The 27,286-nt window shown below is 41.6% G+C and overlaps 1 protein-coding gene across 3 annotated transcripts; it reads left to right on the forward strand.

Moving 5' to 3' along the window:
• Nucleotides 1-7,030: 7,030 nt before the first annotated feature.
• Nucleotides 7,031-22,828, forward strand: GOSR2 (golgi SNAP receptor complex member 2). Of its 3 annotated transcripts, XM_048047840.2 has the most exons (6): nucleotides 7,032-7,187; nucleotides 9,347-9,411; nucleotides 12,464-12,572; nucleotides 13,705-13,837; nucleotides 16,813-16,953; nucleotides 19,644-22,828. In XM_048047840.2, the coding sequence occupies exons 1-6, from the start codon at nucleotides 7,159-7,161 to the stop codon at nucleotides 19,803-19,805; spliced, it is 639 nt and encodes a 212-aa protein (XP_047903797.1). In that variant the 5' UTR covers nucleotides 7,032-7,158; the 3' UTR covers nucleotides 19,806-22,828. The 3 variants fall into 3 exon arrangements, with proteins under 3 accessions (XP_047903798.1, XP_047903797.1, XP_047903799.1); XM_048047841.2 differs by lacking the exon at nucleotides 16,813-16,953 and having other exon boundaries at nucleotides 7,031-7,187; XM_048047842.2 differs by lacking the exons at nucleotides 7,032-7,187; nucleotides 9,347-9,411 and adding an exon at nucleotides 11,530-12,324.
• The last annotated feature ends 4,458 nt before the right edge of the window (nucleotides 22,829-27,286 follow it).

Consider the following 27,286-nt stretch of genomic DNA (forward strand, 5'->3'; position numbering starts at 1 on the left):
ACAACAGGGCCAAGCTAATCACTGGAGATAAGATCTCCAACACAGTGATGCAATAGGCTGTCTAACAGCTCTTGCTGTGGCACCTTCCCTCTCCCTGTAGACATCCAGGCAAGCAGGTAAATGCCTCTGCACCAGTGGGGTTACCTCACTTCCAAGGAGACAGCTGCAGCTGCCTGCATCAGCACCTGGTCCACTCCTGCTGTCAAGGAGGCTGAACCAAACTGATGCGAACAATACTTCTCAGCCTTTGAGGTGTGCCTCGCTTCAAGAATATAAAAGGCAATGCAATACAGCCTGCTTTTCTTCCCTTTTCAGAAATATGTGAGAACTTTTCAGCTCCAAAGAGAGATTTATATAATATATATTAACCAAAACCGTGTTTTGAGAAGATGGCAAAATTAAACCCCCGAAGGAGAAAGTCTGCAGAAGCACCAGGAAAGTCAGCTTTAGGGCCATATTTTCTATAGAGTTCAATACATTGGATGATGAGTGTGGGCTTCAGAGAAAGAAAACCTCCTGAAGAGACAGACCACTGTTTGTGCTACATGGTCTGTTTGAATGCCATTCCTAAATGCCACATTTGGTGTAGCAGTCTACATGTTTTGGACTACATATAAGGAACACCTGGGAGCCTACCGAGTGCCCCTAGAGCATTAGTCTTATTTGGGCACTGGAAAATGGGCTGAAAAACACCACACTATTGCACCTTACACTCTATCTGAGCAACTCCCAGTAAGGATAGGTACAATGGACTCTTTGGAATAGAAGTTACTGAACTGAAAATTGCGTCAGCCCTCACACTTTCTTCTGGCCTTTGTTAATAGCAAAAGACTTGGTAAGGTTTTGCCCAGACTACTGGAGGTTTTAGGAAAACTCCTCTACTACATTATTTAGAGGACTCTCCCCACGCTCCCCTCACCCTTACAGATAACCCAGCTGTCCCTCTTGGGGGGACTCCAGCCTGGCTGGCAGAAGAATACACCTATCCCGCGGATGCATGCAGCTCCTGGGGTGCAGCTCTCTGTGTCAAGCTGTTTTAACAACAAACATGTCACAGCCCCTGGAGCACCCAGTCCAGCATGTGAGAAGCACGGAGGGGAAGTCTGGCATGCCCGTCTCTTTATGTGTTGATTACCCAGTTTATGAAATGTGGATTAAAACAATTTTTATAGTTCTTAAATTTTGAGATCCCCCATATCAACAAAATGTGAGCATGAGCCAAATTGAATCTAAGACTTGGAAATCAGTTCAGAAGTAACCTATGAAACAACTGTTATCTAAAAAAGCAGTATAGTTATCTAGTTTGGTTTGCCAAAATTTGACCTGGCATATGGGTGTTTATACATTGAAAAGGAGTAGTACATAAAAGATCTGTGCCTCACATTTCCCAAATAAGTTGATAATTTTGTCTAATTCCGATCGCATTCTTAACCTGACCCATTTCAGAGAGATTGACTGTCAGGTACCTGACCCCAGAAAAAACAAACAAACAAACAAAAAACAGGATAATGGTTTTGCTCACCTATTTTAAAATTTTCCTATGTAAGTGTTAATTATACATAGAGTTTAGGACTACACTGGTGCTGAAACAGGCTCCTTCCTAATCCATTTATATATCAATCAGGGCTGTCCAGTAACTAGTTCATGTTTTCAAAGCTAGAGCTTTTAAAACTTGAATCCAGAGATTGCCATTCTGAATTCTGAGGAAGCTCTTTGGGATTATAGGGGGAATGCCATGTCAGTAGAAGGCATTTGAGGCTTGTTACAGGTTCCTGGTGCTGGGCAAATTAACACAAAGTGGTACATCTCTTGGCAGGATTATAATTCATTTGTTCATTGGCTGGATAAGGCAACATTGTTTCTTGCCCTATCTGCTTCCTTGGCTTTGTTGGAGGAGGTTCTTCTGTTCCTGTTTTCGGAATTTCATTGAAATGGTCAAACAGGTGATCAGCAGGGAGAAGGCACAGGGAACTCAGTCCTGCATGGATAACTGAGTCATGTTTAATCATTATTATTAACAATATAACACATTCTACTGTAATGGAGGCATGGAGATACCAAAGATATTCAATGTACTGTATGTACCACAAACCCATCTAGGTCAGTATTTCACCTCCAGCAATGATGTGTCTGACACCCAGGACAGAATTAAAGAATGAGGCAAATATGCTTGCCCTGGATATTCTTTGAACCTCCAGCCCTTTGTGCCTCAAAGATCCTTAATACGAGGAGATGCTACAGTGTTTCTTACCCCTGGGTGACTTTTTTTATTTCATTCTATCATATTTTCCTGGCATCACTGTAGAAGGGAGGGAACGAGTGACGTGGTAGAGATGTTGCACAAGTTCTTTTTCCTTAGGCCTGACCTCCAAAACATTGCCATATTCCTTTACCAGATATGTTTATGAACAAGGGAATGATGATCTAAGTATCTGTGGCTTCCTGCCATGCTGTGTGGTCACAGGTCTTTCACAGCAGCCACGGCTCATCTCTGCCTGGTCTTGACCTGCAATATTCTTAGTGCACAGACCACAACTCTCCCCACCTCTCTCCTTTCTGAAACCCAATGATGTCTCTTGCATGATGGCAAAGCTGTATATATCCTGAATGCAGGCTCTTCTGGTCATGGATCGGTCTCAAAACTGACTGAGACAGAATTAGTGCTTAAATATTATTAATTTGGAAAGATAGAAGGAAGTGCAATGTGTCTTTAAAATGTTTGCTGCTCAGGAAGATCTGAGACCAGCACATCACCCAACAGTTCAAGAAATTTGATAGATGAGTCTCCGACATTCTTGTCATGTCTTCCCTCTCTTTTTCTCCATTTCCACAGTCTTGAAATGCTGTGAGGCGTGCTGTGAGGTCTGGCTTATGTCAGAGAGTCTGTCAAAGTTCGGACATGCAGGCCCCATGGCCTGCAGCTGGACTAAGTGAGGAGTCTCCATCAAGAATTCATCTAAATGTCTTGCTCCTGCAGCATGCCCTCAGGTTCAGCACTCCTTTGTTTTTAAAGCCACAGTTATTAGTATCAAGAAAGCATGCAAAGAGCTGGGGAATACTGTGTCTGTGTGCCTGAGAGAGAGAGGGAGGGAGGGAGAGAGGAGGGGGAAGGAAAGAGTTTCTACACATATTGGGAATCATGCTTAGAAAAAGAGACAGACCTATTATTAGGGTCTGGTTTTAAGCAAAACATAAGGGTCTTTCCTTCAGAAAGAGAACTCCCATAGCTGTGAGGGGAAAACAGACTGCTATAGGCAGAACAAAGGAGGCTGTACAAGGATCCATCTTTCCTTTGGTGCCGCAAGGCTTTAAACTACAAGCCAAACAGAGGCTAAGAGAGAGTGCACCAATGGGTGTTTGAACTCCATTGCTGAATGCACATAATGTTTGTAAATTGTTTGATAGAGAAAATCTCCATAGTTGGCTGGGAGTTTCAGAGTGAGCAGTGAATATGAAATCCTTTTTCTCCAGTAGGTGCTACACGGGAATGACCTGGGGACACATTAGACAGTGATAAGTGACTCTTTCCATCCCCTTTTATCCTGTTTACAATACAGAGGCTTTCCTTGAACAAAACCCTTTTTTACTCTCCGTGCTTCTGGCTGTTGTGTCTAAATGAGCCAATTTGCTGAAGGACTCCTCCTGGAAGGACTTGAAGTATAACAAGAACAGACGTTTGGTTGCAGCATTTTTTTTTCCTGGCAGAAATCAAGTTCTTCAGAAAAGAACAGAAATTCATTCAAAAGCATTTCAGTGCTTGCCACTTCATCAAAACTCCTGTGATACTTCTCAAAGTCTTGGCCAGCAGGGAAGTCCCAGCATCTACTTTCATTCAAGGTTTCTATTTGCAGACAGTGTTTGAAAACAGGTTATAATGACTCAGATAAGAGAGCAAAGAACGAGAACTGAATTTGTTACTGCTGTAGTTAATGTTTTTATGGATACACTTTATTCTTGGACTGATGCTATTTCTGTGGCTTGAGTTACTATTAGAAATCCAGGGGTTAATCTTTTGCCAAACACCTGGCTGGCTGCATGGCAGGGCAGGATGGTCCAAGAAAGTTTCAAGCATAAATTCAGAAAAGTGTAGCATTAGCCCACCATCAGGGAGATTTAATAGCCTCAGGAACTAACATAAAAAGACAAAGTTAAGAGACGGAAGAAATACAGTAGAGCTGACTACCCTACTTGCCTGGTCTGTGAGGGCAGGGCCTGTTCCTGTTAGGAAAACTGTTTTGCTGCTTTATGCAAGTAGTGCTGAGATCTCTTGACTCTCAGAAGAGGGAAAACCAAAGACGGATGATTAAGAAGTTAAAATTATGAGTTACTGACATGGCTGAAGCATTCCAGCTGTGCAATCCTTCCTCAAGCTGCATACATCCATTGCCTTCCTTGTGCTGGTAGTGGTGTTCATCTGAATCCAAAGTGAAACAATTTAGAAAGCTAAATTGAAAGCAAACTTTTTGTTTTGTTCTGATTTTACAGTGTTCAATTACCCCAGGTTTCTAGACTCTAGAATCTCACTAGCACTAGTTCAAAGGGGGAGCACTGAACTGCATAATTAAATTATTATTTAATTAAATATAATTAAATTAAAGCCCAAGTGGGTTGAAGTCCTCCTCTTGCCCTCCAGCTGCTTATCCATAACAAGTTGCCTTCCTGCTATTCATCTGTGACTTTCATATTCTTATCAGGATGAAAACTGAGTCTTCAAAAATCCCAATTTTTGTGACAGAATCCCCCTGAAAGTGGTTTTGGAGATTTGTCATCTAGTCAGTTCTCAAATAAACTAACGTTTTACTGATACTGAATGTTGCTAATCTTTAAATTATTGATCTTGTGCTATTAATTTGAATGTTTTATGAAATGTCTTTCAATGAGGGATTGATTGGGATCAAAGAGGTTGTGGAGTCTCCTTCTCTGGAGATACTTAAAACCCGTCTGGATGCCATCCTGCGCAATGTGCTTTAAGTGATCCTGCTCAGCAGGGGGGTTGGACCGGATGATCTTCAGAGGTCCCTTCCAACCTCAGCCATTCTATGATTCTGTGATTTCCAATCAAGCTCAGTCTTACTAGCATGAAGTCGTGTTTCCGGACAAGAATTATTTTCCACTGAAGTACACTGACAATAGCAAATTATAGTTCTAACTTTAGGTTTTTAATCCATCAATTTTTGTATCAGCATTTCTACTCTTCTGCGGCCCAAGACAAGCTGCCCCATATCTACCTACTTATCTACCTTTTTTGGATAATACATCTTCCCACTATTTCTTCCATAAAGTTAAAAGGTTGAAGGAGTTCTTGAGACTCAGCAGGCTACTACTGTAAAAGCACGTTAGTTTTTGTAGTCCAGCACATATAAGAAGGGGTTGTGGTTGACTATCTTGTCAAAACAATTAAGAAACTATGTACAAATGAGATAACTAAAAACAGTTTTTCATACAATCCCAGAGCAAGGACCAAGCTGCCAGCCCTGAAAAAACCTATGGAGAAACCTGCTGCTACAAAATGAATGGCTGATAACACAGTGCAAGGTATTTAGTGTGTCTGAGTGTAAGTGGAAAAATGGGATTCCTAAGAAAATAAACCTATTTGCACAATGGCAGTCCTGAGCTGTCCATGACCACTCATGAACAGGTATTTGGAGTCAGAGTAAGCAGATCTATGAAAATGTCTGGTCAGTGCTACATGTAGTAGTCCCCAAAACAAGCAGAATACTGGAAATCAGAAATTACTGGAAATAGAACACAAGACTAGCTAGGACAGCTATACAGCTAGAAGAGAAGATGGTCATTATGATCAAAGAGCTGGAACAGCTATTTTAGAAGGGATGCCTACATGCAGGATTCATCTTACTTTCTCATAGGTATCTGCTTATTTGCATTTCCGTTTCAACTGGTCACCTAGACTTCTAGAGCTTTAGTGAATGCAGTTCATGTCACAGAAGACAGCCATCTTAGCTGACAACATCTTCACCGTCTGTAACAGGCATCTGAAATAACTACTTCACAGTGTGCGTACCCGCACTTTGGACAGCCACGCTTAGTTAGGTGACCCCTTCCTCCTGGCAGTCTTGAGCCGGAAAAAGACCACACTGTGGGGATGTGAAGATAGTTGCAAGTGAGGACTGGTGTGGGAAAAGAGAGCAGGGAACAACAGCCCACTGTTTATCCCAATACAAAAATTAGATCACCAAAGGAAACCAGCATGTGGCTGATTCACAACAAAGAAATAGAACCATTTTGTTACAGAACATGAGGTTAAGATAAGGAACTCCTTGGTGCAAGGTACTGAATATTCTAAAAAATTTTATGGCTTGAAAACTTATGTGGATAAATTAGTGCACAAAAAATACACTGAGGGCATTAAGTACAGATACAATTCATCCAGCTTATCCGGGCTCACAGGAGACTTAGTGGTGGAAGGTGGGATCCTGTCGGGAAGTAGAAGAGCAGCAATGGAAGAGATCGGCATGTAAGGGGAGAGACAGGGCGCTACGCAGGAGGGCAGGTGAAGAGGTAGAAGAGGTGAAGAGGAAGGTGAAGGGCAGGAGCAACGCCAAATGGCCTCTACACACCTGGGGCAATGACGTGCCCCATGCAGAGATAGCTCCTGGGCAGCCGCCCTGATGCGAGGAAGAAGGCCCCGGGCCCCACGCAGGGTGAAAGAGGAGGGACAGGGCTTTCCTCCGACCCCTGCTCATGCTGGTGAGCATGGCTGGAGGCCAAAGCCTGAGGGGAGGCAGCAGCCTCGGAATAGCGGAGAGAAAGGCATCGGGGAACGGGCGAGGGAAGGGTTTATGGGAGAGGACTGGCGAAGCACCCTGGAGGGCAGGGATGGGGCGAAGAGGCTGCTGCAGGCGAGTAACGAAGGGGAAAGCCGGGCCGGGCCGGCGGAGCGGTGCTGGGGCAGTGCGGGGACACGGAGGGCGGCCGCGACCCACGGGGCGCGGCGCTGGGGTCCGGTTCCTGCCCCTGTCCCTGTCCCCGGCCCCGGGGCCGCGGGCTCGCGGCTCCCCCTGGCGGCAGCTCGGGCCCCCGACGGGGCCACGGCCGGCGGAAGCCGAGGGTGGCGGAGCCGGATGCGACGTGGGCGGCGGGGCGGAGGGGACCGGGCTGTGCCGAGCCGAGCCGAGCCGTGCCGGGCCGAGCCGTGCCATGGAGGCACTCTACCACCAGACCAACAAGTTCGTGCGTGCGGCGCTGCGGCGGGCGCCCGTGGCGGCCTCGCCGCCGTGAGGCGGGGGCCGGGCCGGGCCGCGTTTTGGAGCGGCCGAGGCCGCCTGGGTGGCGGCGGGGAGGGGGCGGTGGCGGCCGGGACCCCCCGAGGGGCTGAGGGGAGCTGTGTCGGTTCTCGGTCGCAGGGCGAAGCTAACCCGGGTCCTCCAGGCTGACCGGGTCCCAAGTCCCGGCGTGCCTTTAGCCACGTCAGGCCCGAGTCAAGGCAGGAGTTACTGGCTTCAGGTTTTAAAGTGTGGGATTACAAGTGTTCACTGAAAAAAAAAAAAGTGATTCTGTTTTACTACATGCGCGTGAATTTAAGGCGCACTCGTTTGCTAGGGTTTTTATGGCAGTGGGCTTTGATGATGGCCGGGGGCAGCATTTAAACCCTCTTAGGAAACGTGTCAGTGAGATATGAAACGGTTTTGGAGATGAAGGTAATCTGGTGAGGTTTAAGCGGTCGGAAAAATGCAAACCACAAATAAGGCAGAAAACCTGTCAGTGTGGTGGAAATAACTCACGGGAAAGAGGCCAAAGGAGGGAGTTAATCCAAATATTCCAGCCTAGTATTTTTGTTAATGGGTTTCATTAAATAATGATATAGGGGAGAGCTGGAAATCCTGCTGTTGGTTCAGAAATGCAAGCCCGTGATATAACTGTTGTCGATAAGGGGAATGCTTTTGCCTTGTCCCAGTTTCCATATTGCCTTGCTCTGATTGTAGCTCTTGAGCTCTGCTTTTTATTGTAGTTTATTGTCAGTCTGAAGGTAATCTCAGTTTGTAAACTCTTTTCCCACCTTTTCCCAGACTTACTGTATTTTCTTCCATTGGAAAAGTCCTGGTAAATACGAAGTATCTTTTTCTAGGCTGGTTGCCCGTGATCTGATTTTGCTCCTACACATGGATTTCTAAACAGGCATTTTAAAAGCAGTGTGAGTCTCAAGATGTCTGAGGCATCCTAGAGAAACTGATTGAAAACTATCAAACAAGTATGGGATGCAAGATCCTGGATATTGAATTGGTTCTCTAATTAACTGAACATGTCATAAGTACTGTAAAAGTTGGAGTTACCTGGTTAGTGGCACAGTGTTAATAAAAAAAAAGTAACTTAAGAGTGAATATTTTCCCTGAATATTGTCCTGGCCTCCCAGAAATTTGAGGCTTTTTTTTTTTTTTTGAAACACATGAATTTAACAACTATCAATGTGTTTTTATTATTTATTTATTTATTTATTCTGTCACTGCTTGTGCAACATCAGGAATTCCTTCTCTTCTATTTTAAACTTTCTACTTTATTTTGATGCCTCTGTGATTCATGTATCGTAAGAGACGGTGAAAGTCATTCCTTCTTCACCTTCCCCTGTGCCATTTATGCTCAAGAATGTCTCCCTGCTATTATCTGCAGTCCAGACTGAACAACTCTATTGTATTAAAGCTGTTCAGTACTTTTCATAATCTTTATAGTCCTTCCTTCCCTGATCCTTTGCCTGTACCGTTATTTCCTTTGTGAGAAGGAGGTGACAAAGCTTGTGCTGAAGATGCGTACTACCTGTTTCTGCAGTGCTGTAAAGGTGTGGTGTCTCTTCACCACTTTAGTGGAGCATTTAAGTAGTATTTCACTGCAGACCTGTTATTAAGGTCTCCTTTGTACCAGCTCTTCTACTAGTCAGACCTTCCCTCTGCTATACTTATTATTTATGAGTTCCTACTGCGAATCTGATACCTCCATGGTTGTCTTGGGGTAGGTAGATCTTAAATGACATTGAGCATACCAGGTGTGTGACATGAGAGAGAACCTCAATTCAGGTTATAATACAAGAAGGGAGCTAGAACTGGACTGGAAGTCATTGAAGAAAAAAAAACCCGTTTCACCTTGATTTTTATTTTAACACTGAAAGTTACTTTGTAGATGCATATTAATTGGAAGCACAGCTGTCTTCAAACTGAAGATTTGTGGGTTTTTTATATGTTTAGTGATGGGCTGTCTGCACTGAATACCATGTATCTGATTCTTATTATGGTCTGAAAGGTACTTTTAAGAGAAGCTGAAGATTAAGATATTGAAAAATTGTTTTTCATTTTATGGATGTTAACTGACTTCTTTTTCTTTATTTGTCTTTTGATAGACAAGTCCATGAAGTCCAATCTTACATGGGACGTCTGGAAACTTCAGACAAACAGTCAGTACACTGTAAGTAGGTAATTAGAGGGAAAAGTCCTACTCCAATACTGATGTAACCTGAACCTTCAACCTCGTATGCTTTATCATTATATTTACAATCATTACGTGAACTAATTTGGCTTTTCAGTTACTACGATCAACATGTGAGACAAATTGCTGATGTGGAATGCATTAAAATTATTTTACCATTTGACTTGATTAAGGTGATGTCTTGTAGGACAGAGTGGAAAAGACAGAACAAAAATTTACTTCCAGTCAGCTTCCTATGGTAGGTAGTTCTTGAACTGAGAAGTGGTGTTTGCTGTAAATCCTTCTACAAGTGTCTTGAACTGGGAATGTCAGATATTTTTTGGTGCTGTGAGATTTTGATGCGTTGTCAGAGTATGCCGTGGAGACATATGTTATAAACAGATTAAAAGAATCAAAATGATCAAATTGATGCATATAGGGAGGTGTAATATAACACAGATGTCGGCAGAACTGCAAATTCAGACATCACCAAGCTAGTTTGTTAGAAGCTCAGAAGTTGAAAAATATCACTAGATATCTGTCCTGTTGTTTCACTGTTCCTCAAGCACCCAGTAATTGGCAAACTTCCCAAAAAGATTCTTAGTCCAGTTTCTGGGGAAAAGACTGTCGTTTGATGTGCCGGAATTTAAGCAGGATGATTCTAATGGCTCCTGCTTGCATGAGAGTCCTGTAGAGACTTGCATCAAGTCCAGAGAACCCGTAATTCCATTTGCTTATGAGAAATATGTGGAACAACTAGGTCTGAAATTGCCTCAGTAAGTTTGGACTATAACCTTGTGTTAATAAAATGACTGTCATAAAATAATATGATTTATTGTGGCAAGATTTTTCACCCTAGTGCAGAATTGGCAAATATATTTTGGATACACATTTGAAGTCTGAATTCCTGTAAAACTAGTTGTTAATGGGCATGATCAAAAACTTTTGAAGTGAAGGCATACTAGATACATTTATCCACAGGTTGACTGACTTCTATTACCCTAACTATACTTGTGAAGCATGACTTCACTGTAGAAAAGGCTGTGATAACTTTTCCTATCAAAAAACAACTTGTTGTACAGGTACAGGTACAACAACTAGAACCAGTAGGGTTCTATTTTCTATGATGGTTGTTGCTACCTGTACATCTAGTACAATGCCAGATGACTTCCTCGACTGCTGTTCACTAAATGTGATTTTGGAGCCCCTTGAAGATTAGCATAACTTGCTGTCTTGCCTCTGCTACTTGAAGCGAGAGATGGGATTATGTACCATCTTATATAGTCAATAAATGAACATACTATTTTATATATAAAATTTTTCTATATATATGTATATATATAAAATATATAAAAATACAGTATTATATAAATATAATAAATATTATATAAATATAATAAGTATATATAATATATAATATATTTATATATGTATTTTTATATATAAAAATACAGATATGTGCTCTAGATATTATTGTGTAGTCAAGAATTTATGGGAAAAAGAACTAGCTTTAGTCGGAAGGTCAAGAAAAAGAGGAAATCAAAGTTTCAGTTGCAGCTTTTTTTTTCCAGCTTTGGGCAAATAATCCCTTCTTGCTCAGAAAAAACATGATGACCAAGAAAGTAACACTGTTGTTTGGACTAGCTAATGCTGATGTAATTGTCTATCTGCTGTTCTGGCTGCTCTTCTGTGAAGTTTAGCTGTACTAAATGATGGATAAATGAATTAGGATGATTTGATTGATCTGTGTTTATGTATATGAGTTGGCTACTCATTGATTTTGTAAGATCAAATTGCAAAGAAAAGGGGTTTTATGTGCAGTTTCCTTTTTGGGTACTGCTGAATGGAATTTTCTGGAAAGTCTTGAGATACTTTGGAGGAAATAGTTGATTACTAATGCTTTACTGTATATCTCTTTAGTCTAAAAAGAAAATAGGAATAAACAATATCTCTTAAGATTTAGATTTTAAGATTTTAAATGCAAACTAAGAACAAATTGTGACTGTTAAGGTTTGTTGATTATTCTAAGACTGGCCATGGTAGTTCGAGACTTGGCTTCAGGGTTGTCTCATGACTGCACAGACATGATGGTGCTTCAGTGTCCTCTAATAATCATTCTGTGGATGTGCTCTGGAGGGTGCATACCTTCAGCCTTGCAAGCTTACTTTCTTTAAGCACAATAATGACAGATGATTAAAGGTCTCCCTGTGCAGTTCAAGTTGTGAAATGCTGGATTGTGACACAGTTAGAATATGTGGTTGTCGAATGAGGAAGGGGTTAGTGACTTTTACCAGGCTTTGCTGTACAGTAACAGTAACTGAAAGCATATAAATCCTTTTTTTTCCTCCTAGTTGTATGTGCTTCCCACCTCATTAAAGTACAAGTATTTGAGTTTGCATTTTAATCTCTTGTCTCTCTGCTGTTTCTGTGCACGCATTATCAGAAGCAATAGCAAAGTAGATGATCACAGAGGCAGATGTTATATGTCTTGTTTTCCCACCTGTAAGGGCTCCTCAACCCTGGGCATGCTTTTCCAAACTGTTTGTCTAGTCTGCCAATTCCCATCAACACTTACTTCCTCTGGTTGCTTTGTCAACCTCCCATGCTATGGGTGTGGATAATGGAACTGTTTGTTAACAGTTGTCAGAAGTTTAGATTGCCATTGTTGTGAGAATCATCTTGGGTATTAGCTTTTATGAGCAAGACCTGGGAAAACAGGAAGGGGCTGCAGAGGGAAATGTGGAACTTTTAAGTCCTGTTATATAGAGGAGATAGGGAAAGAAATTCATGAATCTTGAAGGAGCAAAGGCTTTCCCTGTTCCCTTCTCAGAGGAGGGCGGAAAAAGCAAGAGTCTCAAACTAGCCAGTTAAAGAAGTGGCTATTCATGATTTGTACAGTTCTTAGTTCATCTGGTTTGTTTGTTTGCTTCCATCCAGCAAGAATTTGTGTCTTTCAGTTTTTAAATACTGGTTTGAATGCTGTTGTACTTTTGCCTTCACTCAATTTGCAGTTCTTTAATTCAAACCAAAACATATTTTTGTTCCCTTGCAGTAGTAGAAAATGAGATTCAAGCAAGAATAGACAATATATTCAGCAACTTGGAACGTCTGGAAATCCTGTCCAGTAAAGAACCTCCCAATAAGCGACAAAATGCTAAACTGTAAGTTCACCTTCTTTGCTTTGATAATGGTGTAGTCGTTGTAGTTATTTTCATTAAATTTATTGTAGCCCTTTTCCTTTTCATTTGAGTTGAACCTTTTCACATTACAACTTAAATCTCTGCTCAACTGTAACAGAACTGAGGCACAGAGGCAAAATCTTTTTCCTGCATTTATCTGCAGACTGGCGATTGAGCTGGATTCATGGCTCTGTTCCGAGATGAGTACTTTGCTGCTTAGCAAAATATAGCACTTTGATGCTTAAATGACATACTGAGTTGAAATTCTTTTGCTTTTAATGGTATTTGTGGAGGTAAGGAGTAAAAAAATTACTTCAGTAGTTGTCATTTTTTCTGAAAACTTTTCGTAGCTGTTGGTGACTAAAATAAGGTTTCAAAAAATAGCACTGGTTTGAGCAGCTTGAACCAGAGACCATCAGAGAACTTTCCATTCTAAATTGTTCTGTGACTCTGCTATTAATTTTTAGTCCCAATGCCTTAGTAGATAGGGTGGATTTCATGTCACCTATATTATAAAGGTCACTATCTGAAACAGTCATCTCTGCTTTCTTTGTAGTTATTGAATCAGAAACAGTAGAGTTCTGGACATGATTTATTTTAGCCTAATGGAGATGTGTCCTCTATTGCCAATTGGCTTTTAGGTACATTTTGTAAAAACTCAGCCTTAAGAACATGATGTAAATTAATGAAACTTGAAAACCTAATCTTTTGTGTGAATAGGTCATGAAGTAGAAACTGTTCAAATCCTACGGTCTTTCCAAATCTGTGTTAAATGAAGAAATATATATATATATATATATATATATATATATAATTTCTCTGAAGAGGCTAGTCATGGGATAGAATGTGCAAGATAGCTCAAGAATTCTGCTTCACATTCTATCTTTAGCTTGCAATTAAATAATCACCTCTTTAGCAGTAAAATGAGGCGCAAATGATGTAAGTATGGGATGTAAGCATAACATTGAATGTCCTTTATCTTTTAGATGAGTAGAATCCATCATTCTTACTATTTGTCGCTATTAATTTATAATGCTCCGTTGTTCATTAAAAACACCACAAAAGATTGGTATTTTATCCCTGGGAATGTCTTCCTATTGTTGATCCTGTCTAGCCGAGTTGACCAGCTGAAGTATGATGTTCAGCATCTGCAGACAGCTCTGAGGAACTTTCAACATCGCCGTTATATCCGGGAGCAGCAGGAACGACAGCGAGAAGAGTTACTAGCACGTACATTCACTACTAATGTAAATATTCGTTATTTTAGATTTCTCTGTTTTAGAGCCTTTCACCTTTCAGAGAAGTTTCGGGCAAGAGCTAGGCTTGACTATTAGATAGCTGCTGTGTGATGGTGTAAGTGGAGTAAAGATAGAAAAGAGTAATAATACGTGTTGAAAAAGTACAGCTCTTTCATGAGGAAAACTTGGTCAAAAAAGAGGCAGTAGTGAAAGACTCGGGTTGCTGCTCCAGTTTTATCCAGTGCAGCTCTACCTGACTTTATGTAGCAGTTTCAAAAAGTTGAATGAGGTAGGTAACAAAGAATACGTTTTAATTGGATTTGTGTCAAAAGTCTTTGTCAAATCCCAGGACTCGAAAAATGTCTGGAAAATGGTTATGTTTATCAGTGGCTTTTATGCACCTTGCTGTTAGTAGATGCCAGCAAGTTTTCATTTGTCCAAATATAAATTGTGTAGCTGGGAAAAAAATCTTCCATTTTAACTATAAATGATTGAAAAGTTTTTAATGACAGGTATGTGTTTCAACCTGTTCTTGATCATTCTGAGTTCTTCCATTGCTGTCTCCCCCGGCAAATTCCCAGATAAATTTTGCTCTGAATAATGTAGGTTTTCTTTTATTCTTTGCTTTTCTGTGACTTAAAAGCATGTCTTTTTTATCTTACTGTTTGCTTTCTGTGCTGTCTTTCACTGTTAGGGCAAGGAAAAATGCAATGTGAATGGCTATATTTTCTTGAGATTTTGGAAGTTCACTGCACTTCTCAAAGCCCAACATAAATGACGTCTAGCATTTTGTTGGCTATTTCAAAATCATAAACAAGTCTTGAAATGACCACTGGAACTTGAAACCTGATTTGTTTTCAAAAGCTGTGGTGTTCTGCAAATGGGAAGAAATTTTCCTATAGGAAAGCTTGTCCAGGAAGAAAATGCATGAGTAAATAGAACAGTTTTGAAAAGGAGTAGCAGTCTTGCAAACACAAAATACATGACAAACTATTTTTTATTCCTGAACATGTTGAAAGGTGTCTCAAGATGTAATTAAGGTGTGTGATTATTTTGTATTTTTTTTTAACTTATCATTACAAAAACATAACTTCTAAAGTATATTGTCCCTTTAATAAGCAAATGGTGTATTTGTGAGTTACTGGCCTACCTGTTTATGTTAGAAGTTTACATAGCTATTTATATGCTACCCTATTTTATTAAATAGGAATGTCAGGTGAGTGTGTAAGCATTCTGAATAAATCACGGTAGTGTACAGAACAGCTCTTGAAAGCTGTTAACAGTGTTCTGAATGTTTTGTTTAATTCAAAGATAAATGTTGTCTTTAAAGCCTTCCCTTGAAGAATTCTGGAGAAAACCACTTATAGCAAATGAAAAATATGCTGCCATCTAGTGCTCCTCTGAGGGGGTACAAGGCCAGGTTGGATGGGGCTTTGAACAACCTGGTCTAGAGGAAGGTGTCCTTCTCTGCCCGTGGCAGGGGGTTGGAACTAAGTGATCTTTAACGTCCCATCCAACACATTCTGTGTTTCTATGAACAAAGATCTACTTTGATAGTTTTCTTGCTGCCTTGTGTATAAAAGAAAACCAACTGCAAATTCCTTGCATAGGAGACAGAATCCCTTCTGATTTGAAGTTTAATAAATATCTGAAAGAATAGCCATTCAGATGCAAATCCAAGTGCTGTTGCTCTGCAAACTCCTGTAAGACAAGATAATTTTTTCAACCTTTGTGCCGTATTGACTTTTGATCAAAGAGTTGTGTACACCGTCGATAGCCTTCTTCATCTAGTACCTTTGACCATCTAACTGGGAATAGCTCTGTCCTTTATTCTTCATTCTTTCACACTATGTAAGCAGAATATCCATCTAGGCAGTCAAACACCTAACACTGGATTGTACGTGTGATTCCCATATGAAAAATTTTTCTACAATAATCACCAGAGACTGCTCAGGGCAAATTTGATATTGTTACACGCAAGTAACCTACGGCTGACAGGTATTAAGCACCTTCTGCCCAATATATGAATTATACATTTTAGTAGTTCTTGCCACTCTGAGTATGTGGAAGCAGGTAAGCCAGTGTTTCCACACTTAGCTCTAACCAATATAATGATTATTGTTCACAAAACAATGTGGGAGTTGTGAACTATTACCTTGACTCTCTCAGTGGAGTAGTGTCAGAGAAGACGAAACTGGAAACCTTTTGAAAAGTGATGACATCCTCTGACGTCTTATGTGACCCAGGTTAGAGAGTTTTACCCAGTTATTTCCATTTCAAAATTTATAGTTTCTAGTTGCACTAACGCATCTTTTCTGGATTTTTTTTTTTTTTAATTATAATTATTATTTAGATAAGACCTTGGGTGGTGAGTGAGTGAGACTTTCAGGGAACTAGGTTCATATGTCTGTTTGCCCTCCCTATCAGAAATTTGCACCTTGTTGTTAATACGAGTTTATAGAATGTCATCTCCCAGACATGTGTTTTGCAAGCCTTTTGTCATTATAAATGTGCTATTGTCTTTCAAAAATCTTTTGCTTACAGCGATCACATGACTTCCTTGTTTAATCCCTTCTGATAGTTTTGATCTTCTCTACTGTAATACTCTTTCCTACCTATGTCATAGATTATGAAAATTCTCAATTTTTAATCTGACCTGTTATCTCCTGAAATCTAATTGCAGTTGAATAGCTGATCAACTCTGCCTTCTGTCTTGCTTCCTGTAGGCTGTTGAATAGGTGATCAACTCTGCCTTTTGACTTGCTTCCTATAGGCTTCTCTAAATTACTTTGTTCACTCAAATATTAATATCGTTTTAACATCCCTATTAAAAAACAAAAACAAAACAAAAAAAAAAACAAACCAAAAAAACACATAATCCCACAAGTCCCATCAAGGGGTGTTTGTTTTTGTATGTTCTCTTTCTGGATCTATGAGTATGAGTGAGTAGGCAAGGTAACCAAGACCCTGCATTTCCCCTACAGGACTCTGACACCACCATACCGATCGACGAAACATTACAGTTTAATGAATCCCTGCAGAATGCCCATCGTGGCATGGATGATCTTATTGGCAGTGGGACCAACATCCTTCAGGGGCTGAGGGACCAGAGAGTGACATTAAAGGTGGGGGCATCATTTTTTACCAAAAAGACCCCACATTTCTGCATTTAAGATGACCAGGCTAAGTAGAAGAAATAAGTATGGTAAAGGCCTAAACTCTGATTTAGCTAAGCCTAAAATCTTTATGTTTTGTCATTTTACTAGGAACATATTTAAGCTCTTTTTTTTGTGTCCTGGTAGGCTAGCAGTCTTTGTCTGCACAGTAGTCAGTATCTGGAGTGCTAAATGTTGTGTTTTATTTTGTTCTGTGTTTTTTTGATTTGTTTGTTTTTCTTCCAAACGAAGAAAGCAATGGCTAGCTCACAGATAAGACGTTGGTACAGGTAAATATCACTGAGAGCAACCACAAAGCTCACATAAAGTACTTATGTTTAAGTTCAGTAATGGAGATAATACTCAAGTCTAATGTATCTAAATAATATATATCTTCCCAAATTACTGTTAAAGATAACGAATGTTTGTCTTTTAATTTAAAGACTGTTCAAGATGGTGTTAAGTTTTGAGTTAAGAGTTCAAAGGTACAAAAAGAGAATCATAGAATCATTGAAATAGGAAAAGTCATCTAGTCCAAACCTTTAACCTAGTACTAAAGTCCACCGCTAAACCATGCTACTAAGTTGAGCTTTTTAATAAGACGTGTGTGTTTGGGGTGGGGAAGCTAGATCTCTGAAAAGGGAAATTCCTATCTGTTGTGCTCATCTTAAGATGGGGATAACTATTGCTACCTGTTTTGTGATTTTGCTGCTTTGGGATGTAGCTGTCAGAGGATTTAGGCATTTTTAATTGCTAAATTTCTTTACAGATATTCATAAATCCCTACACGTGGTCAGATGAATCACACCTTATATTCCATGGATTGTGTAGACTAATGTACCACTGGCTTTAAAGGCAGTCTAGTCAGCTTACATACAGATAGCTGAACTGTAGACACATACAGATCTTGCCCTGAAAGTGCATAGGCATTTTGCTGGAACAAATTCTAGTACCTATGGTACACGTTTCATAAGGGTTACCAGGGACAGGTGTCTTCACAAGGCAGCATTGCAAGGTGTTTCCTTTAATCCTAATGTCCGTTGCAGTTTACAGGCTGGGTACTTCCTTTCTTGATTACAGAGGTCTAGGCTAGCTGGTGTTCTCAAAAAACTGCAGGGTATAACGGCAATTATAAATGTAGCCCCTTTTCTACTCCATACTCAGGTGATGAGTCCTTGCATCCATGAGTGTTACACTGATGCATTATAGCAGAGTTCGAAGCCCAGGTCTTTCTTCTCTGAGATGAAGAATAGCTAAGGTTAAGATTATTTGTTCACTGACCTAGTGAATATATATTTCTTCTTACACAAAGGCAGTCAGTAGAAAAACTTACTGTGGTTGTTAAGCATTCATTCCTGAGATAGGTTGTAGCTGAGTGGTCTAGCCATAGGACTAGTGGAAACAAAGAGAGGTTCTGTTACCTTCTCATGAAGCAGACATGGAAGAAAAGGCAGGGAAGGATGGGTTATTAGGGCCAGAAGAGGATTCAGGGTTTTGAATGCTCTCTTGAAAAAGTAACTTCCCTGAAGTCTCACAGCCTTCTGAAGCAGGGTTTTCTATTAAGCATTGGGACCTGAAAGTCAGTTTGAAAGACTAGGTCCATTTATCCTCACCATGGTGATAAGGCTTCTTTCTGGCAGCACCCATCTTTCTGCAAGGTATGATGGAAGTTGGTCCTGCCCAGTGTCTCTCTGAGGCATGCTTCAGCTAATTGCGTGCTGTGAGCTGGGCTGAGCTGTGGTGCTGAGTGCAGCATCTCTGAATGCACATCTGTATGTCACTTGTTTGTCTAGCTTAACTAGAATAGCGCTTTTCATCTACCTGTACCGCTGGGACTCTGCAGCCATGAGTTTTCCACCTTCCTCCCGGATAGGATGATACCCATCTCTGAACAGTGCCCAAAGTACATCTATGAGCCTGTATTTCATGTGGTTTACTTTGACAGTTGCCTTGAAATAAGAGTATTACTGCAGCGCTGCAGTAGTGACTGGGTACACACAGTAGTGGTGATACGGTAACTGGTAGGATCCACAGACGTTCTTAGTATAAGCTGCGTCAGCAGTGAAATAAAACAAATATGAACATGCAGCATACCAGCCAGCGGTCTCTTTTCACTGCTTTTATCCTGAAGGATTTCTTGAAATTGCATTAATTACACTGTTATAGCCTTTTCATTGCACTTGACCGTTGACACTACAAGTTTCTGGACTTCCTTTTGAACCTCTTCTTGGTATTAACTGTACTTCGGACCAGCAGGAGGGAAGTTCTGCAAGAAAGGTTGTCTGGAGCTTCAAGCTTCAAGCTCTTAGTAGACTGTATGTCTGGAAGTGGAACAGAAGGACTTAATTCCTCCATAGGGAGTTCATTTCTCTGAGCTGCTGTCTGTGATGTTTCTGTCTGGACACATTGCTTTGTACCTTTACCTCTTTCTTGTTCTCGTGTGTGAATTAGTCTAATAATACGCTTATTTCCAAGGTCCCATGGCTATCTTCTCTTAAATTGTAGGAACAATATGGCAAAGAAGTTGTAGGAACTTACAGAAAGTTCCTTCATTTACTGAGGGATTAGAATTCATCACTTGCCATCCATGATAAAATATTCTATAGAATAAGAAGTGTACCATGGAGTTAATTGTTTCTTTGCTGTCTTTTTATTCTTAGGGTACTCACAAGAAGATCCTGGATGTTGCCAACATGTTGGGCTTATCCAATACTGTAATGCGGCTGATTGAGAAGCGAGCTTTTCAAGATAAATATTTTATGATTGGGGGAATGATTTTGACTTGTGTAATTATGTTTCTCGTCGTGCAGTATCTGACATGAGCTACTAAGCTATTGCCAGAGGATATCGTCTTTTGGAGCAAGATGGACTGCCCTCCAAAATGTACTTTCCTCTGAGTGCTGCTTTGGATGAGCCCCTCCTGAGAACTTCAGAGTTTACAAATCACACTCAGACACGTCATGTGGAAAGCACATAGGGGAACAAATTTCTTTGGAGACACTGTAGTTTAAAATGACCCTATAAAAATATCCTTAGCCATTACTACTCTCATATTATTGTCTGTAAGTTTAAGAATCTGGTTAAGTAGGAGGCAGAAGTGAAATTTTCGCCTGGCTGTTATGCAAGTCAGGAGTGTTGGGTAGATAGGGGAGAAGAAGATGCAAAGGTACAACATAAGATTAAGTGAGCCTTTCCTGTGATAGCTAGAAATGATCCTCGTGAGTGTATTTTCTGTTCAAACAATGCCACTGGAGAATTCTGCACCGTTTGTGGGCGCGCTCCTACAGATTGTGCAAAAAGAGGAAGTGAAGGGTTCCCATTTGCAAATGCACTCTTCTGCTTGGAGGGTGAAGGACTTGTGGGGAAGGGTCTTAACTCTAAAAGCATGGTCATAACCTCTGCTAGTTTTTTGTATACCCATACGGTTTTACCCAGCAATCTTCAGTTAAGACTGAAATGCTTCTCATCTTATTTGAAATAAGTTTTGGTATCTTTTTATGTTCTGCTGCTTCCCAGTGGAAGCTGAATGCTGTACTCCTCCCTGCTTCCAGTCAGGTGGAGATCAGTGAGTGTCATCTCACTGCACCCAATACCAAATTCAACCTCCAAAAAACTGGGCAATACCAAATTCAACCTCCAAAAAACTGGGAGCATTTTTGGTGCTAGTGCACATCGTGTTGTGGTGAATTGTATTCATTATCTGAGGTGGTTGGTTGGGGTTTTCTGATCCATAGCTGGTATTTCTGAATTCAACGAACCAGGCAAGTTCTTGCTGTGTTCAAACTGAAACTTGTGATATTTGTGTTTATAGAGCTGGAATGGGCTCTTTTTTTTTTTTTTTTTTTTTTAAAACATTCAAAATAGCAGTGTGATCATCAGAAGAGTTTCCTTAACTTAGTGCCTTGGGATGGTAAACATGTCCCTTGTCCTTGGGAAGGGTATTTCCATTATTCTCTCTACCTGTGAATTTACTGTGAAGGACATTCTCGTACAAATCATCTCACAGAGATGATAGCTTAGATTTTATATCTTCTTGGCTGTAGATATTTATCCATTTAAACATACACAGTTAAGAAATGCCTCCTATGGTACTCATTTCCCTGAAGACTGGGGATTCTGTTGGAATGGCCATCGTGAAGTTTGAAACAGCCTTCCATTTCAAGCATCATCCATTTCAGTCAGCCTTCAGATACATTCTCATTTTGTGTACAAGTCAGGAGCATTTCCGAATGTCTGACAGTGTCACGTTCAGATAATGTGGCATTCTGTTGGGTGTTCATTTTTTTTTTTTTCTGTCTGGAATGGTTATGGGTCTTTTAATTAATAACAGTTTACAAATCCTGCATTTCTTTGCTCCAGTAAGTTTTGCTTTTATAATTACATAGCTTGTTGCACTTTTTTTTTTCAGTTATTAATACCATTCCTCCAATTTCAGCTAATATGGGCAAGTTAAACAGGCTTCAGCAGTGCTTGTTTACGTTTGCATGTTTAAAGTATTGACTGATCCATGTGCTATGGCATAACTTTAAAGCCCAGAATGAGACTCCCCAGTTTGATCAGCTGTCACTGTCCAGTCAGCTTTGTATTTGGAATCCAAGGCAAGTAAAACGTCAGTAGTCAGAGCACTAGCTGCTGCCCTGCAGACACAACAGTGGAAGAGGCCAAGATGCCATCAGTGCCTAGACAATCCTGTCAGGGGGTTCAGCAGAAGAAAGCAGAAAAGTGTCAGTGGTTGTTGAATATCCTATGTGCTGCACACTTTCTGGCTGGCCGTTTTGTTCTTAATGTGTTTGACGTTTCCCAAGTGTTTAAAGCTCTTTGTGTTCCTCAATCTGCTGCACCTTCTCAAGAAAACATGTTAGCAGACCATGTACAGAATCACTTTGCATGTCAGCCACAAGTACTAAGGAATCAGAAAGTTGGTAATGAGAGATCATGTGTCTTACTGATCATGATAGATTTCAGCACAGAATGCACTTGTTAAATCATTTTCTATTAGATAAATTGGGCACCTTGTAAAGGATCCCTGGCAAATCTTCTGTCCTGATCCAACTCCACCTTGATTTTACAACTTTATTGTTTAAAGTTTATATATTTGTGACTTGGTGCAGCAGGAATCGTCTTATACCAAGGTAAGGACTCTAGTCAGTTTTTCTTCTTTTCAGCTTGTGGTATGAGCCATAAAATAAAATGAATGGAACTGGATTTTCTCTGTTTTGGGACTAGACTAACATTTTTATTCATGTTTCTCTGTCCATTTATTTTTGTCCTTTTAGAGTCTCTCTGTGTAGGCTAATTTCCCTGTTGTATGCAGTGTCCTTGCTATTCACTATCTAGAGTTGGGATGTGGGCTTGAAGGGAAGCACTTAGATGACTGGATTTGATGATGTGTAACTTCAAACAAATTTGTACTAGATATTATGTCCAAAATGACTTACAAGAGCACCTGTGCCATCTCAGATGGCTAATGTAAAACCCTCAAAACTTCTGTCATTAGTGTGGCACAGTAAAAGTACAGGCAGGATCAACGTCCCTGCTACCATGGAATGACAGCTGAAACCCTGGTGGCTTGTCACATGTTGCTGCTGCAGCTGCTGTCTCTGACGTTTCCTTTCTTAAGACTGCTTCTTTCAGTGGAGCTGTTTGCCTGTGAACTTCTGTGGAACAGCAAGTGTTCCAGCTGTCGAATGGAATGCTCTCATGAGAGGGCACTGTGGAAACTAACTAGTCTCTGGAAAAAAAAACAAAACACTTTTAACCAGTATTTTATACATAAGGGGACAAGGGTGGGACATGATGTGATTCATCTGTTGTGTTATGTAAATAAAGATTTTTTCAACCAGAATGAAGTTTTTCTTTTTTATCTTGGCTAACGTTTGATGCCTGATTAAGCTGGACAAATACCTTCTTCTGGACACAGGCAGGTGAGGTACCAGGTTGGCTTGGTTGAATGGGGAACCCATGCCTGAGCTCAGATGTAAAACAGAAGTTCACAGAAAGTGCAAATGGGTGGCCTGCTCAGGAGGAATAGATAAATGTTACTCAAGTGTTCAGGGATGGAGCTGTAAAGTCATTTTGAAATTGGCATTGAAACTAGTGAGAGAGAAGGGCTTGTATGAATGCACTGCTAGCAAGAGGAACCAGCCATGAACAGGGCAGGGGTATTTCAGGAGGTATCTGGGTCACGGTGTTTCCTCCTCCAGCCTCTAGGGCTGTTTGCCCACACAGGCAGGAGTGTGGTGGCAGGTGCCCTGTTCAGTGAGGGCTGAGGCCACAGGAAGCACACAGGAACAACCCAGAAAAGTCCTACATATGGAAGGTTGTGGTGCTTCCATTGTGATGGATGGCTAAACTCCACTACATCTGCTTTCTCACTCCCTGCTCATCAAAAGAAGAGGTGGGGAGAAAAAGTATGATATGAAAGAAAATAGCTCATGTGATAAGGATAATTTAATTGAAAAGAGGAAACAAACCAAAGGCTGCAAAGAGAGAGAAAACAATTCTCAATTATTCATCAGCAAGTGATGTTCAGCCATGTGTTGGGAAGCCAGGCCTCAATACACTTAGTTGTTCAGGACAGACGTCTTCATAATGGGAGCTTTCCCTTCTCCTCCCCCATCTTCCCAGCTTTTACTATTGAGTGTAATGACACTTCTGTTATCTGAAATGCTTCCTCTGCTGCGTTGCCCCACATGATGATGCCATCAATGTACTGCAAGTGTTAAGGAGCTTACCCCTGTTCCATTGCAGTATGGATCAGCCCATGGCAAATGGCAGGGTTGTGCTTCCACCCCGGGGCAGTCAATTCCAGGTGGACTGGACACCCCTGCAAGTGAAAGAAAACTGTGGCCTGCACGTTGCTGCCAAAGGGGGGGTCACGAAAAATGCATTAGCGATATTGATGGTGGCATACCACTTGGCTGCCTTTGACTCTAATTAGTATTGAAGTTCTAGCATGTCCAGCACCACAGCAAACGGCGGTGTTGTGACTTCACTCAGGCTGTGGTAGTCCACCGTTGCCATTAGACTTTTGCACTGGCCATACGGGACTATTAAAGGGTGAGTGAGTCTTGCTGATCACTCCTTGGTTCTCCAGTAAACAAATCAGCTTATGGATAGGAACAGGGAATCTCAGTCAGTGCAATATTGCTGCTGGTGCACAGTTGAGGTAGCGATTGGCACCTGCTGTTCTTCGACCCTCAGCAACCCCAAAACAGAATGGTCTTCTGAGAGGCTGGGCAAGATAGACAACTGTTTAATGTCCTCTATCTCCAAGACAGCTATGCCAAAAGCCATTTTGGGTCCTTGAAATACCATCTTCTAATACAGTCTATGCCAAGAATGCATGCAGCCTCTGGAGTCACATGCAGTCACAATGGAGTGCTTTTGCCACTCATTCCCAGTCAGGCTCACTTTAGCAACCAATACAATTAGCTGTTGTGATCCCCCTGTCAATCCAGAAATACAGATGGGTTCTGTCCCTGTATAGCTTGGTGGCATTAGGGTACACTGCAATGGTGCTCACTAGAGCCTTGCACTCCTGTGGGTCCTGTGGGCCTGGTTGATAACGCAATGTTTTCCTTGAAGGGATGCCTTTCCTTCATTCCTGACAGAGGTCACCTAGAGGTGGAGGACTGGTGCCCCTTTTCCCAGTTGCTTCATCAATGGCCCTTTCCCTAGAGAAAGCTCCATCTGCTTGGCTTCCTTGCCTTCTAATTCCTGGGTACTGGTGCTGGTATTCCAGCATTGGAGCAGGCAGGTGGCAATGTGCTCACCTGGGTGATGATTGAAATGCTTTCCTATATCTTGCAACTCACTCAGGGATAAGGATCAGGTGGTTTCTGCCTTATGATTTCTATCTCATCTTCCTCCTGTTTGTGCGATGGCCCTGCTCCAGAGCGGCCTGCCTCTTCCACTTCCTGCTCTGGAACCTCTTAGTGGAGCTCCTTCTTCCCTTACTAAACGCGCTGACTTCTGCTTCGATTGTTTTAACTACAGGAGCCACTGATTCCATTGACAGTTGGCCCTCTGTTTTAGCTACTGTCTCTCTTATTTGCTTGTCAGATCCAGAGGCCTTGTCTTCTCCTTGCAGGTGCTGAATAGTGCTGACTATTGAATGATAAGCGCAGGCCAGGCCCCAGCACAGTGCAGCAAGCTGGAGTTTGCCAGCATTGCCAGGGTCAGGGCATATGTCTTTTAAACATTCTAACATTTTTTTTAGGATTCTGCACTTGCTCAGGGGTGAAGTTTAAAACCATTGGTGGAGAGAACCATGACAGGTACCTGCCTGTATCTTCCCACACACCTTGCCACCCATCAACACACTGCCTAGGGGCAGATTCCTGGGTGGTATTCTTAATTAATTGTTTAACCTTAGCAAAAAACCAGAAACATTCTGGAAACCTAGCAATAGGAGTATGTTGGTTACCTAAGGATGTTCAAAATACTGGAAGTCTATTGTAATTAGCCCACAGGGAAAGGAGGAGGAGGCACCACTCCTGATATCCTCCACCAATTCACTCCCAGAGGAGAAAAAGAGAGTGCAGTTGTTAATATTCTCCAAGAGATGGTTCCCGATGTACAGCGATGACAACAATGCAGGGCCTGAACAGCAGATCAGGCTCAAGGCCAGTGATTTACAGCACAGCAGACTGAAAAAAAAAAAAAACAAAAACCAAACAAACACAGCTTTTAATAAACTCTCAGATCTGACATATAGAGAAAGAGAGAATATGGCATAGATCACATATAGCAGAATGACATGGAACAATATCAAGAGCAAATCAGTCAACATCATGACCAGCAACTGTTAGACAAATACACTAATTTTAAGTTCCCTCTAAAGTGCTCTGGTCAAATCTGTAGTTACCTCAACCCTTCGCCCCCTATGTTGGGCACCAAAAAAAGGACTGTGGTGGTTTCACACTGATGGACAGCTAAACTCCACCACGCTGGTCTCTCATTCCCCTCCTCAAAGGGAAAGAAGGGGAAGAAAACATGATGGAAAGAAAGGCTCATGGGTTTACATAAGGATAAATTAAAGGAAAAACAAGCAAAGGCTGCATGGAAGCAGAGAGAAAACAATTATTCTCTCCTTTCCACCAGCAAGCAATGTTCAGCCATGTGTTGGGAAGCTGGGCCTCAATAAGCATAGCAGTTGTTCAGGAAGACAGATGTTTTCATAATGAGACCACCCCTTCCCCTTTCTCTGCTTTTATTGCTGGGCGTGATGATATATGGTGTAGAATAGCTCAATGGTTGGTTTAGCTCAGCTGCCTTGGCCATGTCCCCTCCCCATCTCTTGCCCACCCCCTGCCTCCTGCCCTTGGGGGGCTTGGAGAGAGTCTTGGTGCTGTGCCAGCACTGCTCCACTATAGACCCAACGTTGGTGTGATGGCAATGCTGTTCTAGCTACAAGCGCAGAGCACAGCATTCTAGGGGCTGCTGCGGGGAATGTTAACTCTGTCACAGGCAGCCCCAGTACAGGGGTGAAAGTGTGCACTCAGGCTAGAGGGAAAACATGGGGTGGATTTTCTTTCTAGTTCACTGATTGTGGATGGAAAGCACAGAAGGGTTCTGTGGAGAAGAAGACAGCATCAGAGAAAGGCTCGCAGGGATGCTGGAGGGTAACACAGACTTTCAGCAGGAAGTTGGTCCCACTGCGGTGTGTGGGAGCGTGTGGTGCTGGCGGCAGGCCAGGTACCCAGTGTGATGGATCTCGGTGGTGATACAGCAGGTTCATATGGCACTGAAACCGGTGGTGGCTCCGAAGGGTGGTAGAAATGGTGTGGTCTCTGCTGGCTCCGTGGCAGAAGAAGTGAGTGGGAGCTATGCTGTGGAGGAAGACACCCAGGACCTCCGCATGCTCTGCCTGCTCCTGGTTTGGCTCTGCAGTAGGGCCAGGCCTACCCCTCTCCTGTCTGCTGCCAGCTAGTAATGCAGGTGGTGAGGTCTGGAGTTCTGGTGTTCTGCTAACCCCTCCTTCCTGGCTCTCAATAAGGAGAGTAAAGGAACAACTTGGAGGGCAAAATGTATTAGATTATCTTTTTCTTGAAATGTGTTTTGTTTTGCAGTAATTCAAGTTCCCCACATCTACAAAACAATAATTAAATCAGAAAATATCTAGCAAAGAATGGAAAAAAATAAAAATTTAATCTAGTGAAGCAGGTATAAACTAGATACATAGATCAGATAGCCCTCTGGCAGTCTTCGTTAAAGCTTTGGAAAAAGAATTTTAAAAAGGCATTTAATAACCTAAATGCTGAGACAGGTTTTCATGGTTTATCTTCCAGGGTGGCCCCCT

The sequence above is a fragment of the Anser cygnoides genome, chromosome 22 (assembly GCF_040182565.1).
Source record: "Anser cygnoides isolate HZ-2024a breed goose chromosome 22, Taihu_goose_T2T_genome, whole genome shotgun sequence".
NCBI classification, from domain to species: Eukaryota; Metazoa; Chordata; class Aves; order Anseriformes; family Anatidae; genus Anser; species Anser cygnoides.

Excerpts from the sequence above, each read along its gene's own strand:
- GOSR2 (XM_048047840.2), top strand. The coding sequence starts at position 7,159 with ATGGAGGCACTCTACCACCAGACCAACAA. Across the intron at positions 7,188-9,346 it reads CTCTACCACCAGACCAACAA|ACAAGTCCATGAAGTCCAAT; the intron begins GTTCGTGCGTGC and ends GTCTTTTGATAG. Across the intron at positions 12,573-13,704 it reads AAGCGACAAAATGCTAAACT|CCGAGTTGACCAGCTGAAGT; the intron begins GTAAGTTCACCT and ends GATCCTGTCTAG.